At 39.0% G+C, this 18,652-nt stretch overlaps 1 protein-coding gene across 1 annotated transcript; it reads left to right on the forward strand.

The window, feature by feature from the left end:
* Positions 1–1,202: 1,202 nt before the first annotated feature.
* On the forward strand, positions 1,203–18,522 carry vps37ba (VPS37B subunit of ESCRT-I a). The gene is made up of 4 exons (XM_053653656.1): positions 1,203–1,770; positions 10,649–10,820; positions 14,404–14,486; positions 15,243–18,522. Exons 1-4 carry the CDS (start codon positions 1,666–1,668, stop codon positions 15,684–15,686), a joined length of 804 nt encoding a protein of 267 aa, XP_053509631.1. The 5' UTR covers positions 1,203–1,665; the 3' UTR covers positions 15,687–18,522.
* Positions 18,523–18,652: the final 130 nt, after the last annotated feature.

Genomic DNA, 18,652 nt, shown 5'->3' on the forward strand with positions numbered 1-18,652 from the left:
GATGCATAAACTATTTTTAAACAGTAAAAACCTTTTATTTGACGCATATCAAATGTCATATATATATATATATGAGAGAGAGAGAGAGCTTTAGTTTATGTAATTGCTGAAGAAGTAAATGTAATTTAAACCCTGACACACTTTCCTAGTTAAAAACAGCAGACTAAGAGAACTAACACTAGTGTGAACATGTTACGCAAAACCTACTGGAATAAAGTCGGCTTGATGTTGAACATTCGATATTTGCAGAAATGCGGAAATTAAGGGACCGTCTCTAAAGTTACATACGACATTGTTCAACACGATTCTAACTTCAATAGCATTTGAAGGGAATGACTTACAGTCACATAACCAACTGTACAGTGTTCATCTAGGTGTCAGGTATGACGCACACCTCTTAGATATTTGATATTTAACAAAATAAACTATTAAATCATATGTAAATATTGTCATGTATTTTATTACTGCATGGGTTCATACACAAAATATACCATAATTTAAAGTTCAATAGCATTTGAAGGGAATGACGTACAGTCACAAAACCAACTGTAAAGTGTTCATCTAGGTGTCAGGTATGATGCACACCTTTTAGATTGTTGATATTTAACCCTACAATGCATGAACCAAAAAAACCTTCACGAATGCATAAAGGGGGTTGAAATGACCTGTACTGGATTGACTGGTTTTCTTCAAAAAATAGATGTCCTATTAATGAAATAATTAAAAGAACTGATGATACACGAATGATTTCATATTTCAAACATTTTTATTTGTTTTCTTTTAATTTGTTTATGTACATGTTTAGATTGTGGATGGGAGCCAAAGGAATTCAAAATGATTTACAGAGGCAGCACTTCCGTCAACCTTTTAAGCCCTCAACTTCCGGGTCACAAGAATAATCCTGGTCCTTCCATTCCTCTGTACCATTCTGCTTATTGTGCCCTGAACTTTCATCTTCATCCTCATCTTCATCTGCACTGTTCCCGTCTCCAGCCTCATCTTCCCTGTCACAAGAATAATCCTGGTCCTTCCTTTCTTCTTTACCATTCTGCTTATTGTGCCCTGGACTTGCGTCATCATAAATTATGGCTATTTTGTGTATGAGCCCATTCTGTAGTGAAATTCATATCTAATTTACATATGATTTAATAGCTTATTTTAATAAATAACAAAAATCTAACAGGTGTGCGTCATACCTGACACCTAGATGAACACTGTACAGTTGGTTATATGACTGTAAGTCATTCCCTTCAAATGCTATTGAAGTTAGAATCGTGTTGAACAATGTCGTATGTAACTTTAGAGACGGTCCCTTAATTTCAGCATCTCTGCGAATATCGAACATCAAGCCAACTTGACGCCAGTGCAAAACTTTGGCACGCGCTACACGTTGGTAACATCCGGGAACTTCCCCTCACTGCTCACACTTAGCTCGCGGGTGTGCACTTTTCCTGACACACTCTGTAGTGCGGAAGCGTGCGGTTTGGGACAGACCCAGGACCGTAGTCTTCCGGTTGGAGAAAAGCAGGCAGGCGGGTGTGTGTGTAAGTGTGTGTGTAAGTGTGTGTCTCTCTCTCTCTCTCTCTCTCGCTCTCTCTCTCTCGCTGTGTTTTGCGAAATTAAGAAGGCCAGGCAGGGGGAAGAAGACACCCGGCCGTGCCAGAAATGGCTCGCTTCGGTAACAAGCTGAACTCCTACTCCATTGCTCAGCTGATGGAGCTACTGGAAGATGACGGAAAACTCAACAAAATAGTGCAGGACCTGGAAGAGGTGAGAGTTCGTGATTTCACTGTGGAACATTTTCATTTAAGGTGCGACTTTCTTTAATGGAAGCGGGTTTAAGCGACAAAACAAAGACCCCGTGTTGACAAAGGAGAGTGTGTCTGTGTTAAACCTGAGTTACACAAACTCCAAACAGCGCACGCGACTCGAGTCTTGATCCGTTTGTTTACACTTTATTATTTTCTTAACAACGCGCAGGATATCCTGTCCTCGTTGCCCTTCTGCCTTTAACTTTATTGTTTACAGGTTTATTGTTATCGAATCGTTTTGCAGTTTTTTTTTAAATATATATATATATTATCATTTTATTATTTATTTATTTTTACATTTTTATTTAGTCTTTTGGAAGTGTATCGAGTTGATTGCAAAGCTGTGACGTCACTACCATGCTACAATATTACAACTGTGTTCAGAGGACAACTCAAATCTGACCTTTACAGCAGAAAAGTGCACAAAAACATGCAATTAAATCTTACTTTTAATCGTTGGAAGGTTGAGTGAAAGTTTCATGATTTAAAAAAAATTAAATGAAGTCAGTGACTTTTCATATAAATAAAGTAACTCTAGGCTATTTCCAGTAACTATCACTCCTGTATATTAGGACATATTTCTCCTCGAGTGTTGTTCAGGCAGGAAACTCGTATCATTTTTGGCAGAAATTCTGCTGTCTGACTGGAAAAACAACCCACATACAATCTGACGCTTTCTCAGTCAGAAAGTTTCAGGTTTCGAGCCCGTGACTCACGTAAATATTACGTCAGGAAACATTTACTCACTTAAATATAAACTCCAGTATAAATATTACTTCAGAAAACATTACTCCCTTTAATATAACTCTGGAAAATATTATTCCTGTAAAATATAACTTGTATATTACTCCAGTTAATATTACTCGCATAATCAATAGTCCAGTAAAATTACTCCCATTAATTACTGTAACTATTACTTAAATAACTATTACTTCCTGAAGTGTGTATATATAAGTCCCATAAATACAACTCCTGTGCTTATTACTCCAGTAACTGTTACTTCTAGTAAATATTATTCTAGTAAATATAGCTCCCATAAATATTACTCTAGTAAATTTAACTCCTGTAAATATAACTTCTGTAATTATTACTCCCATAAATATGAATTGAGTAAATATGGTGGAGTTCTTGTTTTGTAGAGGAGTTAGGAGTCCAGGATCTTCCAAGCACTCGATTTACTATTGATCGCTGTGTTGAATTTCCTTCTGACTACATTGCAGCGTCATTGTGGTTAATGTAGTTGGCTACACTGCATTTGATAGCCAAATCTATGACCTGGTGAAAATGAGCACTCGTATGATTATCATGGCTTAATGATTCTAGTTTCCATGAGAAAATGGTGGCTGGTAATGGCTGATTGGATTGAATTTGGGAGCAGTGTGTGTTCTTGAAGTGAAAGATGCATCATAGGTATGTAAACTTCCAGAACCTTCACACTAACCGTCCCTCAGTGGTGGAATGAACTTCCAATCTCAATCCGGACCACAGAATCTGTCACCATCTTCAAAAAACAGCTAAAGACCCACTTCTTCCGTGAGCACGTAACCAAAAAACAAAACCTAAAAAACAATAACACCTTACTCTGGCTCCTACACCTCAACTCTGCGCACTTTGCTTCTTCTAGAACTCAATTAAAGATCTGGTATGGTAGCACTACTTGTATTGTTCTCTGCTTGATATATCACTTTGCTTGTATTTCCTCATTTGTAAGTCGCTTTGGAAAAAAACGTCCGCTAAATGAATAAATGTATATGTATGTAGGAAGAGGAATTTGATAAGTGCTGCAGTTTTGCTTTCAGTTCTCAGGAAATGTTCTCCTTACACACCTAGTGGCCTCACACCAGGATGAGTCATTAGGTTTTACTAGCTACAGCGCCCTCCACTAATATTGGCACCCTTGGTAAATATGAGCAAAGAAGGCTGTGAAAAATTGTCTTTATTGTTTAACTTTTTGATCTTTTCAAAATAACTCACGAAAATACTCTGCTCTCTTGGATATCAAACAATTTCAAACACAACACAGGTTTATAAAAATAAATATCTTTGTTAAATATGGGTGCAATAATTATTCACTCCTATGAATTCATATGATAAAAATATATTTGAAGTATATTTCGATTGCTATTTTATTTTTTTAGTACACTGGTTGACTAGGAACAGGAAATTGTTCAACCGTGTCTTCCTGTTTCACAGGGGTATAAATATGAGGTAAGACAGGCCAGATTCCCTTAGTCATTCATAACAATGGTTAAGGCCAAGGAATATAGCTGTGATGTGCGGCAAAAGGTTGTTGAGAGGTTATTAACAAAATGGGACGTGTCTATAAGAAAATAGCACAAGCATTGAAAATGCAAATTTCCACCATCAGGGCAATAATTAAGAAGTTCCAGTCAACTGGAAATGTTATGAATCGACCTGGAATTGGACGCGTGTCTATATCGTCTCAACGCACTGTGAAGAGGACGGTTCGAGTGGACAAAAAATCTCCAAGGATCACATCTGGAGAATTGCAGAAGTTAGTTGCGTCTTGGGGTCAGAAAGTCTCCAAAACTACAATCCGAAGTCACCTACATCACCATAAGTTGTTTGGAAGGGTTTGAAGAGAAAAAAGCCTCTACTCTCATCCAAATACAAACTCAAGCGCCTTTTCCAGACACTAAGTGGTTTTGGCAGACAGAAAAGTAGCCATATGGAAAAGTACCTCATGCCCACGGTTAAATATGGAGTTGGATCTATAATGTTTTGGGCTGTTTTTCTGCCAGAGGACCTGGACATTTTGTTAGGATACATGGCATCATGGACTCTATCAAATATCAACAGATATTAAATGAAAACCTGACTGCCTCTGCCAATAAAATTAAAATGGGCCGTGGTTGGATCTTCCAGCAGGACAATGATCCAAAACATACATCAAAATCAACACAGAAATGGTTTACTGACCACAAAATCAAGATCCTGCCATCACCATCCCAGTCCCCTGACCTGAACCCCATAGAAAACCTGTGGGGTGAACTGAAGAGGAGAGTCCACCAGCGTGGACCTCGAAATGTGAAGGATCTGGAGAGATTCTGTATGTTATGGAGGAAAGTATTGACTAAAAGAGTGCCAAAAATACTTGCACACCTATATTTAATGCAGATTTTTTGGGGGATAAACCTGTGTTGTGTTTGCAATTGTTTGATATCCATGAGAGCAGAGTATTTTGGTGAGTTATTTTGAACAAAAGATCAAAAAGTTAAACAGTAAAGACATTTTTCACAGCCTTCTTTGCTCATGTTTACCAAGGGTGCCAATATTAGTGGTGGGCGCTATACATCTAGACATGTTCCATCATAAAACGTTCATATTTGCTTAATGCTCTTATCACAGGGAGGATCTAAGGAGGCATTCAGGATTCTCTTAATTTCTTGGCAGATTTTCAGCTAACGTTTTAAAACAAGGTAAACTCTTGTAAAAGATATCCCAGATACTCCGTCATGACCAGTGGGAGGATTTTTAATTTTTTTTTACAGCAACAGCAGACTGTTAGGTTGTTAGAATGTTGTTAGCAAACAGCTAATGTTCAGTCGAGCCAGTTCTAAAACCTTTTGGTTAACCTTTTTCTTGCCACCTACTAAATATTGTTACACCTATTGTGTTTGTCTTGATATTTTTCCCCATTCTTGTTGTGATATCATGTTTAATCTTGGGGTTCTGTAATAAATAAATAAATAAACAAACAAACAAACTATTGGCAGCCCCCTTCAGCACAGATTTATTTTATGAATATAATCAATGCTATATATATGTATATATATATACACCGATATTGAATTAAAAACTAAGGCTCTTTATTTAACTGTATCCAATAATATATTTTATCCATATACCTGCACCATAAAAATATCTCAGTCCCCATGGGATACTTTTACTCGATTTCCAGGTTTAAATTTCTCAAGACAACATTCAAACGTTGAAGTCAGACAGTCGTGCTTTGCACACCAACGCCTATGTTTACACTTGATTTTCGTCCAAACAGGTTCCAGCTGCTCTCCAACAATCTCAGCTGTGTGTGTTTTTAGGAGGGGTTTGCAGTCAGGGATGGGAATTCCCATCAATTTTTTTTTTTTTTTTTTTTTTTTTTTAAGTGTCACTGCAGCCAAGCCAGTAGTGGATAGTGGAGACTTGAGGCCTGATTTACAGTACAGCTACCCTCACTAAATATAGCAAAGGCTGAGATTTGCAGAATCGCGGTACATGTTACAGGCTGAATGGAACGTTAAAGCTTTGACCCTGAAAAGGGTGTACTTTGCACTGGATCTCGTTATAAAACCAGAGCAAATGGAAAAGAGTGTGACTTATCTCAGCGTCTGCTGTGAGGCAGTGACAAAGTGCCCTTATCAACATGTACCCTACACGCCCTAATCCTCTGATGCAGTTAAAAAACAAACCAATGGAAGACTGAACAAAAGCATTACGATTTGGGGTGTAACAACAGTATACATACATATATAGATGATGATGTCATTTGGTCACCAGTCTAGCCCTGGGTTTAGAGATTAACGTCCATTTCTAATAGACCATTTCTATGTTTATTTATAGTGTAAATGAGTCAGTTTCAAATGTAGTGCTGGCTTGGCTAGTTTTGGATTTAGGTTTAGAGATTAACAACTTACGGGAAACCTAATCTGAAGGAAGTATGTGTGGAACCTTACCTGTCTAAGATCTTCTTTTGTGTCTGGGTGTGTTCATACTGTACTGTAAAGAAATCTTATTGCAAGACCGCTTAATACCATATCGAACACTTCTTTTGAGCTTGACCTTTTTCAGTGTTACACTTGTGGATAGCATACATTTTAGCACAAAAATAAACTTTCCCCTTCCATGAGACCTTCTGTCAAAGCCCTTGGTTTGATCTTTGCACCTGCTCATGAGTGGCATGTGCCACTAGGGTGGGTGACGCCACCGTATAATGTTAATGTAAAAAAAAAAAATTGTCGTCATGCATATTTATGAGGGTATCAAGAGCGTTGTTTTTAAGTGACCTTTGACCTTGCCTAAAACTACTTGGTAGCCTGTATAAGTGTCAGTGCAGCACATGCAGACTCTTTTCCTCAGCCCCTACATTACATAAAGCTGTCCCGTTGTGAAGGATCCTGTGAATGCAGCTAAGAATTCCAAGGGTGCAGCTGATGTAGACATCTCTGGCTGAAAGTCTGAAAGACTATGCAAGTCTGAGTCAGGTCTTAAGTCTCTTAGCTACGAGTCTGAGTCACGTCAAGTCTCCAGTGTAGTGATCAGATGAAGCTCAAGAAGCTAACATGATATATTAAGAGCCAGGGGGGTGTAAACATGTAGACAGGATGATCGGTGTAAATTGTTATTTTGTTTCAAGATCTGATTTTTTTTCATTTAGTCCTGCATTCAGATGCTACATAAGAGAGTTACATGTCTCCCAGAAGAGAAAATACTAACAATTTAAACGGATCACGCTTGGCAAAGTTCAGTAATTCCCTTCCTCCACCACACCTGACCCAACCTATTAGTTAATTATTAAGGCACTGATGAGTTGTATCAGGTGTGTTAGTGCAGCACATAATGACGTAGTTGTTTTGCTCAGGGCTGTCCAAGTCAAGGCTGTCCATCCAGATTCCTGGAGATCTGCCACGGTGAAGAGTTCAGTTTCAGCATACCTGAGTACTGAAGGTCTTGATTAGCTGGATCAGGTGTGTTGGATTAGTGTTGGGGCTAATCTGTGTAATGTGGTGAATCTACAGGAGTTTTGGGCACTTGACATAGCAGTCAACTTAGCTTTGCTGTTGGGTATCTATCCTTCACTGGAAGTATGTTCAGCCCAAATCTGACTTGTTTGTTCTTCACTTAAAGGGTCTATGTAGAACCCTAAAACAGGATTTTCTTTATATTCGTTAGCATTTACTTTTTTGTTTATTTGGCTGACTCTTTTAACCAAAGTGACATACAATTGAGCAGATGGAGGTTAAGGGTCTTGCTCAAGGACCCCACAGTGGCAACATGGCAGTGCTGGGATTTGAACTCTCAACCTTCCAAATACTAGCCCTATACCTTCACCACTGTCCCCAGTATGACCTCTACTATGATCCCACCCAGTATGATTCCCCAGTATAACCCTTTTCAAAAACTACTGCGAACTCCGTAAACTTAAATTTACAAAAGAATCTCAGTGCCAAAGTTTTGTTTCGTGACCAGAACCTTCACCAGAGTTGGAATTCCCTTACAAACTCCATCACTAGATCATGATGTTTTAATTTCATGTGATGAACCAGTTATGTACATGTGCGCACACACACGACGGTGAATTTTTAATATGGTTCTCGTTTTGTGGTTAGAGTGGGAATGGGTGGAGTTTTGTGGTACTTTCACTGTTCATATCTGAAACACAATGAAGTTTCAGTTCCCTGTTGTTCTACTCACTACACTTGCATGATATTTTGTGCTGAAAACCGGACTGACAGATTCAATAACGAACTTTGTCTTTTTGATGAATTAGGATTCATCCACCAGTTGGTTTCTGTTGAACAGAGGTGCCACAAATATACATGTTTTTATGGATTTAGTTCTCTGTTTCTGTGATTTGCATGTAGGACCATTTGTGGTCGGTTCAGGCATCATGATTCATAAAAATGTTAGATTTCAAATGTAAAGCCTGGAAAGAGTTCAGAGTTTGTGGCCAAATTCCTGAGGAAAAAGCCAGATTAACATATCCACTTGTTGTGATGTAAATACTGTAATATACTGTAAATAACGCCTTTAAATACATTTGAACAGTCCGTACGGGATTTCACGGAGTTTGTTTGTGATTGTTGCTGCATTTTTCATAATTTGCGATGAGGTTTTAGATTTTTTTGTTTTGTTTTTTGCAATTGCACAAAATAGTTTTGCGCGGTCTTTCGCAGTGGCGGTGTTTGGTAAACGAGACCTTTTAGCTGTACTCACGTTCGACGCGCGTGAATCGAAGAGAGCTTTAGCTGAATGCGCGTTGTGGTGATGTCACATGACACGTCTTTGTCCAAATCTGCTGAAAAACTGTGGAAATTTAGAAAAATTGCACGCTCCTCCAAATATTGTGGAGTGTGCTTGATTTTTGGGTTAATTTCTGCGATCGCAAAAATCCTGAAAGGACTGCTTAAAAGTGCTGCTGAAATCAAAATGGCTGTTTCAGAGCTTTTTGTACTTGTCCCTTAGTGTTCTGGACACCAATATGATTGGGAAAAGGATTATTTTGTGATTATCGAGATCATTGATTTACCAGTCTTGTGCTTGTACATTTAAAGGCTCTCCAAAATGTATACGCCTCTGAAACATGGTTCGTCACCGTGTGTTCGGCTGTGCGTCTTTCCACACACTATTCCCTTTACCCTTTTCATAACTGATTCAATTAGGGCACCAAAACACACAAATGTAGGGATTTCTCACAAGTCAATACAAAAGAAAAATTTAACATTAGAATTAAGGGTTGGCTTTATGCTACTATTTAAAATAAATCAATTTTATGTAGCTAACTGAGGTTTTGCACTTAAAGCTCATTATTTATTGTAGTCTAGTGGTAACCAACCCTCTTCCTAGAGATCTACTGTTCTGCAGGTTACAACACACCTGTTTTAGTTGATCAGAAACTTCTTAAGGACATGGTTAGATGGTCAGGTGGTCACGATTATGGAGCAGGTTTGGTGACCACTGTTGTAAATACGGCCTTTTTTTTTTTTTTTTTACATTAAAATTTAATGATTAGTGTAAATATTTGTAAAAAAATATTTTGATAAATTAAAAAAGAGGAACGTTTATGAATTTTTTGAGGATAATCTGATTAATAAATAGTTTTTAATGTCTTGTGTCTCCAGTAACACACACACATCTTTACAGCTTCTCATGTCTTTATGGTGTCTCCAAAACACATTCATAACATTTTATATAACCGTTTCACGGCTTACGAAGTGCTGTGGCTGAGACGACGTTCCTGCCCTATTTCACTTCACATTTCAGCCTCATATTTGCTTTGTATCCTTATGCAAAGTTAGGCACGCAACATTTGCTTATGTTAAAACTATACGGCCCCTAGCGATTCTGCTATATAGAGTTTGGCCTCCAAATCCACCCTGAGCTGGTGGATGGCCTCGTTGTAACCCGGTGCTTTGTCGTCGATGAATTTAAATACAATAAAATGCATATTAGACTCTGAGTTCTTCAAAACATACCAAGAAAGATATGAAGTAAATCATGTCAGTTCACACCAATATATGTTCACCATCAAATATTTGAAACCAGACCATGTAGCTTTAAGCTCATCTGTAGTAGTGATCTGAATCACCCTGGTACTCAGGGTCCAGGCTTGATCTTATAATGACTCGTTAACCTGTTCGTTAAAGCTACCGCTTCACCTCTGAAGTCAGTGTTACAAAAGCGCCTTGAGTACCCGTCTCCTCACAGAAAGACATCCACAGTATTAATGAATATTTTTCTTACTTTTTCTAAATAACACATTTATTAAGATTAGCTCGTGTGGACCGTCCACCATGCAAGTACCTGTGAACGAGCTGTTATAGAAAAGCTGTCACAGACTCATTTTAAAAGGCATATTCAAATACCAAATTGTTGAATTCATTTTTAAAGAGGTTTTGCAGCCTGTGTAAGAGGTGTTCTGTTATTCATCAGAGATATTCGGTACTGTTCAAATATATATATATATTTTCAATGTATAGGCCTTTATAGAAGCCCAATTATAATCTGTACCTTGATGCAGAATTGTTCAGTAGAGAATCAATGATTCGTCCTGGCCACTGCATTGTAATATATATGTGTGTGTGTGTGTGTGTGTTTAGGTGCAGGAAGTGCAGCAAAATAAGGAAATGATTCTGGCCAGCAACCGGAGCCTGGCTGAGCAGAACCTCGTGCTGCAGCCCAGATTAGATCATCAGAAGAACCAGCTCACAAAGCGATACTGCTGCCTACAGGAACAATTCGAGACCTTCCAGCTTCGCAAGTCCACACTAGGTGATGTCACACATTCCAGTTACAAAAAAAAAAAAAAAATCTTTAAACTTGTTTCCTCCTCTCACCTGCACAGTGTCCTTGTTAGTTCACTCACCCACTGTGTCGGTGTTTATCTCTCCATTGCTTAGTCATGCCATTCATCTGTGTTTTTCCATCGCGTACCGTCTCAGTTCTCATGCTGTCTCTTTTCAAATGCAGTCAAGTCCAAAAGGCTGAATAATCCACCACTAAATAAAGCCCATCGTCAAAAGCTTGGCACAGGTTTAAACCTTTTGAAGGTTTAAAATTTGCTAAATTTTGAATAAAACAATGGGATTAGAAAACATTTAGTTAAAAACAACAATTCCTACTGAATCTGCAGTGATGATTACATTTTCTCCATGGATGTTAAATTAGGACGTTAGCACTGGACATAGGGCAGGTGTCATTATGAAATTCTTAGCTGCTCAGCTTGCTAACATAACGCCATTAGCAGCTCTGACAGTAGCGCTGCGTCAAATGCACTTTTTTAAAAAAAATAGTAACTACTCACTCACAGGGCCGCTTTGCATAATCTATCCTCAATCAGAATGAAATCTATTTGCAGAAATTAAGCAAATGTTTACATGTGTTGCAATTTTTTAAGGGTATTTTCAATGCAGCTGACCACCTCCATTTCAACAATGAAATGTCAGCGAGTCCAACCGGTTCTTCTGGCTTTACCGCTAATACACAAAACCGCTCGTCTTTCCTGCGTATGCGATTTCCAATCACGGTAAATTAGGAGGCATTTGATAGCCGATCTGACTCAGGATCTGGATTCTCAAGAGGTTAGAGGTCGTATTCAGCTCCACGCCACACCCCGGTATACTGTGTATTATGAATGGAGGAAAAAAAAAAGCTGCCATTGATTACCCGCGTGACACAGCCGTTGCTAGGCGGCACGTTCCAGACAGCTTGCTGTGAAACACTGTCCTCCTTTTTTAGTCTGGCCTCTAATCGCAGATCCAGATACAAGACGGATTTGTTTTCAGCTTAAGCAGAAAATCACATGTCTCTTTCTACCCTTTTGGCTTGAGTAATGGCTAGCTTTTGGGATGTCATGGTTTTTTTTTTTTTTTGCTCTGCATGTTAGGGGAGAATCTGCTGTACAGTTTAACAGTGTCATTTAAAGTGTACCAGAGTTGAAACTTATTATTACTGCTTATCTTCTTGTTGTATTTTATTTTTGCAGGCACTATCAAATGATTAACACTTTTATACCACAGTGCTTTTCTTCCTTACGCTATCAAATCAGGATATTTCTGACTGTAGCCCATTAGTTACCTTGTACAGCTTGTGAAGAATGACAGCGTCATTAATTCTGTTATAAATAGCAGCATATTTTAGCACTGGTTGCTTTGTCAGAAGGTTATTCCTTGGCTGTAGATGGATCTTTCAACAAGATAGCAACATTTTGCATGGAGTCACTGAGTCCAAGATCCTCAAGTGTAACAAAGAAGTTTATCAAGATGCCAATAAATCGGTCTGTACAGGATTTTGCAGAGTTTTTTCTGTGATTGTTGCGTCCAAAAATCGTTGATTTTTTGCTGTGGCTTTTTTTTTTTTCCCAAAATTTCACTTTCACACTGATAAATGAGACGCGTACTTATGTTTGATGCACGTGAATCAAAGAGGGCTTTCACTGAATGCGCGTTTTGTGATGTCACATGACGCATCTCGGCCCAAATCTGTGGTACTTTTGAAAAATTGCAAGCTCCTCCAAATCCTGAAGGGACCAATGAATCTAAAGTTGACTGTAGGTATATATGATATAAATGGCTACTCTGTGAATACCACTTGAAGAGGAAGTAAACAGTAGATTTTGGAGTTTGGATCCAGATTTCAACCATGTGCATATATTTACACTTGTAGCCTGGGTCTCCAGTCAGTAAGACTGAAATCCAATAATGTTGTGCATTACTATGCAAATTAGCTAATTATGTTCAATCATGGTCCTTATTTTGAACGGCTTTATGAATACGATGGTTTCCGCATTAAACAAGTCATGATTTGTGTGGCGTCAGTTCTCTTCCATGACTAAATAGGGCTTAATTGGTAAGTCAGGGTCCTTTTGTGTACATTGAATTACCCATTCTACTCAATGCTTGCGGGGGTCTTTATGGAATAGCTTTAGCGTGCTGTTGTAAATGAAAGTAAGCCCACTGATTTATGCAAGTCCTACAAAAAGAGCTGGGTGGATGTTTTTATGGAGAGACTTTACATACTTTAAAACGCACAGAGCAGAAACCGAAACTTGTTTGTATACAGGCAAATAGTCGTCTCGTTTGAAATCTGTGCGTTTCCAAGGAAATATTTTTTAACACCATTCAGTCACTTCAGACCATTCAGAAAAGTGCTCTTATAGGGGGGTAAGAAGTAGGCTGAGAACTGTTACGTTGTCAGTTGAACTATACCTGTAGTGACTCATCTGTTAATTCTGATTTCAGTCAGCAGGAATGGTGGCAGTTTGACTTTGTATCCTGCCCTCGTAGACCACGTTGTTAACAGATCTTCATGTACTCTGAGTAGAAAAAGCACCAATGTTCCCCAAGTACCAGTTTAATAAAGCACTAACCTTCTGTATGTTCGTATTTCACACACCAGCTATAGACCAAGGAACTAAATGTTGCTGTGGTTAGTAAATGATCACTTCTCTATCAAAAGAGGGGAAATCCATCCACCTCACAGACTTGCTTTCTTTGTAGCCACTCCCCCCTCCCCCCATTAAAAGTAGGTCATGCTCATTCAACAATAGATTATAGCCACTAACTCTGGCATCTGGGAGTGGGGAAATCCCTTCCAAGATATCCAAGGAAATTCACGAGCTCTTTTGTTTGCCTGGAGGCGGAGGATCTTGGTCCATCCTTACCCAGTTTTTTTTTTTTTTTTTTTCCCCCCCTCTGCTTTGTGCAGAAAACGTTATACCAGTTTGATTTCACCTAGTCCATTTCAGCATTTCAAGTTAAAGATTTCTGTAGGAGAATGTGGTACGAGAACAATATGACGCAACACTATTTCGGTCGTCCACTAACAGACAAAGATAGTCATTGTCTTATTGTTTTTGAACATAGTTTAAACCACTTCCTGGCTTAACTGAACAAGAATACCAGGCTTTCAAACTTCTAACTGAGGGATGAACAAGGTCATTGATTTGTATCTGACTGTCTATCATTTAACATTTAGGGGTTGCTCTTTGTAGCCATTGGGTCTTTTATTTCATTAAGAGCTCTGCAGACATGTATGAGAAACTCAGCTGTGTTGTATCGTTGACCTGTGGTTTAGATGTAACTGTCCACACAGAAACCTGAGCAGCACTTTGGGCTATGTTGCTGGTCCATTACTGCACCTCAGGCTCGATTAGGCAACGTGGGAACAGCACAAACTTACATTCTGAATCTCATTATACACCTCATCCTGCTCTTCAAATCCAGACAGACTAGACTTTAGTGTGGCCTTCATGGGATCATGAACATTCCTTTATGCTCCAGAACAGCACTCTTTTCTACACCCTGTGTGCTGATGATGGAAAATATAATTTGTGTTTAATTTTTTCTGCTCACAGACCAAAAGTCTGGCGACACATCCTTGGACACATTGCTTGCATTGTTGCAGGCAGAAGGAGCCAAAATTGAGGAAGAAACAGAGGTAACCACTTCCACTCACCGTTTACCACATGAGCCTTGTGGGTGTTCAGCACCAGTCCTAATTCTCCATTTTCTCATGATTTAAGGGTTGGCTGTGTAACTGTCACAGGAACATTTAAAAAGTCCTTGGCAGTTTTTTCAGCCATTATATATTCTTCTTAAGGCCAGGGGGATTGATGGTCTAGATAACATGAGACTACCAACCATAACAGAACAAAGAATCTGTGCAAGAAAGTACTTTTCCTTAACTGCATGGAAAGCTTGTTCTCATTGTAATGGCCATTTATGCTGATATGATAGTGGAATGGTGATCTAAAATTCATGATGGTTTCTTAGCATGCTGTTTGTTATTCAGAAGATTTGTTTGCTAAGAAAAACTTTTGTGGAAAAAATTTGTTTAATAGTTAATTAGCTCATTTGTGATGTACGTGTTAGCTAAGGAGCATTACCTTAACTAAAACAGTAAAGAAAATACTCATAAATTTGCCATTGTATTCCTTGACACATTTCTTTGTTGTTTTTTTTTCCACTTTTGTCTGTTGTATGTTTAAATGATCCTGCAAATTTGTCAAAATAAGTTATCATAGATGACTGTTGTCTTTAAGCTGCCTTCCAATTGCACCAGCTTTTAGAGTGTGGAAATACTGCCCAAAAATTCTGTCTAGTAAAAGTGCAATTTTGAATTGTCCACAATGACAATATTGTGAGTGCTGAATAGTGACATGTTGACATTTACCTAATCTTCCTCTGTAAACAGAACATGGCTGACTCTTTCCTTGATGGTGCTGTACCCCTGGATGGCTTTATTGACCAGTACCAGAGCAAGCGTAAACTGGCTCACCTGCGGAGGGTGAAGATCGAGAAGCTGCAGGAACTGGTGCTGAAATCGCCAGCCGTTGTCCAGGTCCCTCGTCAAACTGAACCAGTCTCCACACCTGCTCCCCTCCAAAGAGAGCCTGACGATGCCCCAGTCCCACAGCCCAGACGAGCCCCTCCGCTTCCCCCCATCCAAAATATCAGTGCTCCGTCTCAGCCAGCTCCAGTGCTGGCGTACCCTGCTGCCCCCTACCCACCAATCCCACCCCGAGTGAACCAACCCCAGGCCGGGTACCCTTCTCTCTGCATGCCACAGTACCCCCCACCAGTGCCAGAGAGATCTGCCCCTCGGATGGCTCCTCAACCGGGCTTCATCTTACAGTGATTTTCCGACTCTTTCATCCACTTGGGAAGGAACAATCTATGCACTGGATGTCCAGCTGTGCCTTGCTGAAGGGCCTCCTGCCTTAGAACATCATGCACAGACATGCTGGATGTCTGTTTAAATGGGGGTTGTCTAGACATTTCTGCAGTTTAAAAAAAGTAGTGTCTGCAATGGTACCTTATTTGTTTTAATTCGCACTTTAGACTTTTGTTCTTCTGGCATTGGGATCTAATACAAGATGTCTGGCTACCTTGCATCTTACTCCTGACTTTGTGCTTCCCTTGGTTCTGTTAGTTGTAAATTCCTGTCGTCAACTCCAGGGTGTCCAAGAGTCCATTGGAAATCAGATGGTCTAAGATGCAAGCTCATATGGTTGAGCTTTGTTTCTCCTTTTGTGTATCTTGGCAATTTTATCTGACCTCTCACCTTGAAACATTTCATATCTGGGGGGAAAAAAAAAAAGATTCATCACTGATTATGGTGGTGATGATAAAACCTATGCAAACAGAGGGTGAACTGTGTAGTGTGAATATCAGAAGAAAAACCATTTCTCCTTTTACATCTGAGGTTATATGCACCAACATGTAGCCAAAGATGTGTTCGACTTACCAGATGACTGAAGCTGAAAGCAGATTTTCAGTTTCAGATTTCCAGGAAGCTTCCAGGTAGATTCTAAGTAATGATTACGATTATTACAGTCATGGTGATGATAATCCTAGTCAAGGACTGATAAATGTTGGAGACATAGCCCTCTACTGGCAGATCCTGAATGACTGACTGTGTCATTCAGATCAAGGTTACTTTGGCCAAACAAGTTTGCATGGTTGAATGGACACCAACAAGTGGCAAGTTTTTTTTTTTTTTTTTGACCAAACCATCTCATTAAACCACAGTCCAAATGTGAGTGAGGAAGAACAGAACTGAGCAGATCCATAGTGATGAGACAGACCAGCACTCTGTTAAATAAATAAATAAATGAAGCATTGAACAGGTACAGTACAAATTTGGTGAATTATGGTGCATGAGTGCATACTGGGATGAACCACAGTCACGGTGAGAGATGTGAGTTTCTTGCACTGTCTGTTATTATGTACTAACACTGAAACACTAACACGTCCACATGTTCATTATTTACCTGTTAATTATTTGTAGAATACATATTAATGTGTAAACTTTTGATTTCTGCTTATTTGAATAATTATTACATTTAGGACAATTTAAATATTATTAAATAGCAAAAAACTCACAAATTGATTTGTAAGACATTTTAAAATTACTATTTAAAAAAAAGGTTTTGTTTTCATGAGAGTTAATAAGGATATCACACACAATGTGTTTGGAAATGTCTGCTTAAAAACATCCACCGATTTCTAAACGTTTACACCCCCATTCTAAAATACTGTTGAACCATTTCTTAACCAATTTCTTTACATCTCGAGAGGATTAGCAGAAAAGCGTGTCATCAGCACAGATTGCGTCATTGCTGTGAACCAGAATTGTGCTTTAATAATAAAAATTAAAAAGCTACTCCTGCAGGTATTTTTGTTTGTACATGCCTGCAACATTTTCTAATCAATTCAAATAAATTTGGCTCTAGTTCCCAAAATAGAAGCAGATTAGTAATGTAAACAGCACTGAACCTGGACAAAGCACTTACTGAAGATGAATAAATGCGGTTAGTATGTTCCACGACACCGAACTAAGAATTGCCCAATATGTTCCTATGTTAATGGATATTTACCCATTAAGTGTCATTTCTTACCACCTCATTAAGAACCATCCGTTCCTGCAGTTTTCCCAACGCACACCTCTACTGTGAAATTGGATAACTTAAAGTAGCCTTGCTACTGCAAGTTATATAATTGGACACCACTGTGTTCTGTTCAAACCTGTAATCCGTAACTCCTGATCTCTGAGTGTCGTATTTGCTCCCGCATGCCATCACGTGTATTCTTACAAGTGTCCTTATATGCTGAGATGATCATACTCGATGCTGCACGGTTTTGGTCACGTCTTCATTCACGCAGCTTGGGGTTGAACTCGTATCTAAGCCACAGGCTCCTAACCCTGGTCCTGTTAGCACATGTCAATCACTTCAACTTGGGAAGGGCTGTTCATTGGCTCATGAGACTTCAAGACCAGGGTTGGGAACCTATGGTAGGTATATGCAATACTATGCTGAAACGTCCTAATGTGAATCCAGATCAAAGGCCCTCTTTATGGTCTAATAGCTGTGGTTCTATAGACCCGACCCTAGCTCAGATGTCTTGTCCTAAGACACAGGAACCTGTGATAGAACCTAAGATGCCAGTTAAATGCATGCAGGAATTAAGTGCCTGGTGCTCTTAAATGATAAACATGTTAAACAGCACACTGTTTCATACGTGAACAGATAGGCGAGAACAGCTCAGATTTCATTTGTGAGTATGTGCCATTCTGTTTCTCCAGAGCACCCTGGTTCAGGTTTTTATATCCGCACTTATCGCACTGTTACTCAGTACACTTCATGCTTGGAAAGGATTGATCAGTGGTCTTAATCGCAATGAAACGCTGACATAGCTGCCTCACAGAGGCTCGTCAGCAATCTTTAAAGAGCCAACATTTCCCCAGCATGTGAGTTTGTGTATTTTTGTACATGGTTATTTTTGGTTGATGTCTCCATGTAGATCTAACATGGCTGCTTGACCACAGCCACACTCCTAATGTAAAATATACTGATCATTTATTGTATTAGATTGTTGTATTGTTTGTTTTTGGGGAAATATGTAAAAGTTGTCGGACTTACCCATGTCTGTTTTAAGGATAATAAAGAATATGGTAAAAGATTGGTATTGGATATCCGGCTGCTCCATCGTTTGTAATGCTTTTCACCTGGACGTGTCGCTATGATTTTTCTTTTCATTTTTAAACCCACATTTCGTATTGATACCACTTTTAACACAGTCAGTCAAAACAATGCCCTGCTT

This window comes from Ictalurus furcatus, chromosome 22 (genome assembly GCF_023375685.1).
Source record: "Ictalurus furcatus strain D&B chromosome 22, Billie_1.0, whole genome shotgun sequence".
NCBI classification, from domain to species: Eukaryota; Metazoa; Chordata; class Actinopteri; order Siluriformes; family Ictaluridae; genus Ictalurus; species Ictalurus furcatus.

Coding starts and splice junctions, on each gene's coding strand:
- vps37ba (XM_053653656.1), top strand. CDS start 1,666: ATGGCTCGCTTCGGTAACAAGCTGAACTCCTACTCCATTGCTCAGCTG. Junction 10,821..14,403: donor GCTTCGCAAGTCCACACTAG/GTGATGTCACAC, acceptor TTCTGCTCACAG/ACCAAAAGTCTGGCGACACA. Junction 14,487..15,242: donor AAATTGAGGAAGAAACAGAG/GTAACCACTTCC, acceptor CTCTGTAAACAG/AACATGGCTGACTCTTTCCT.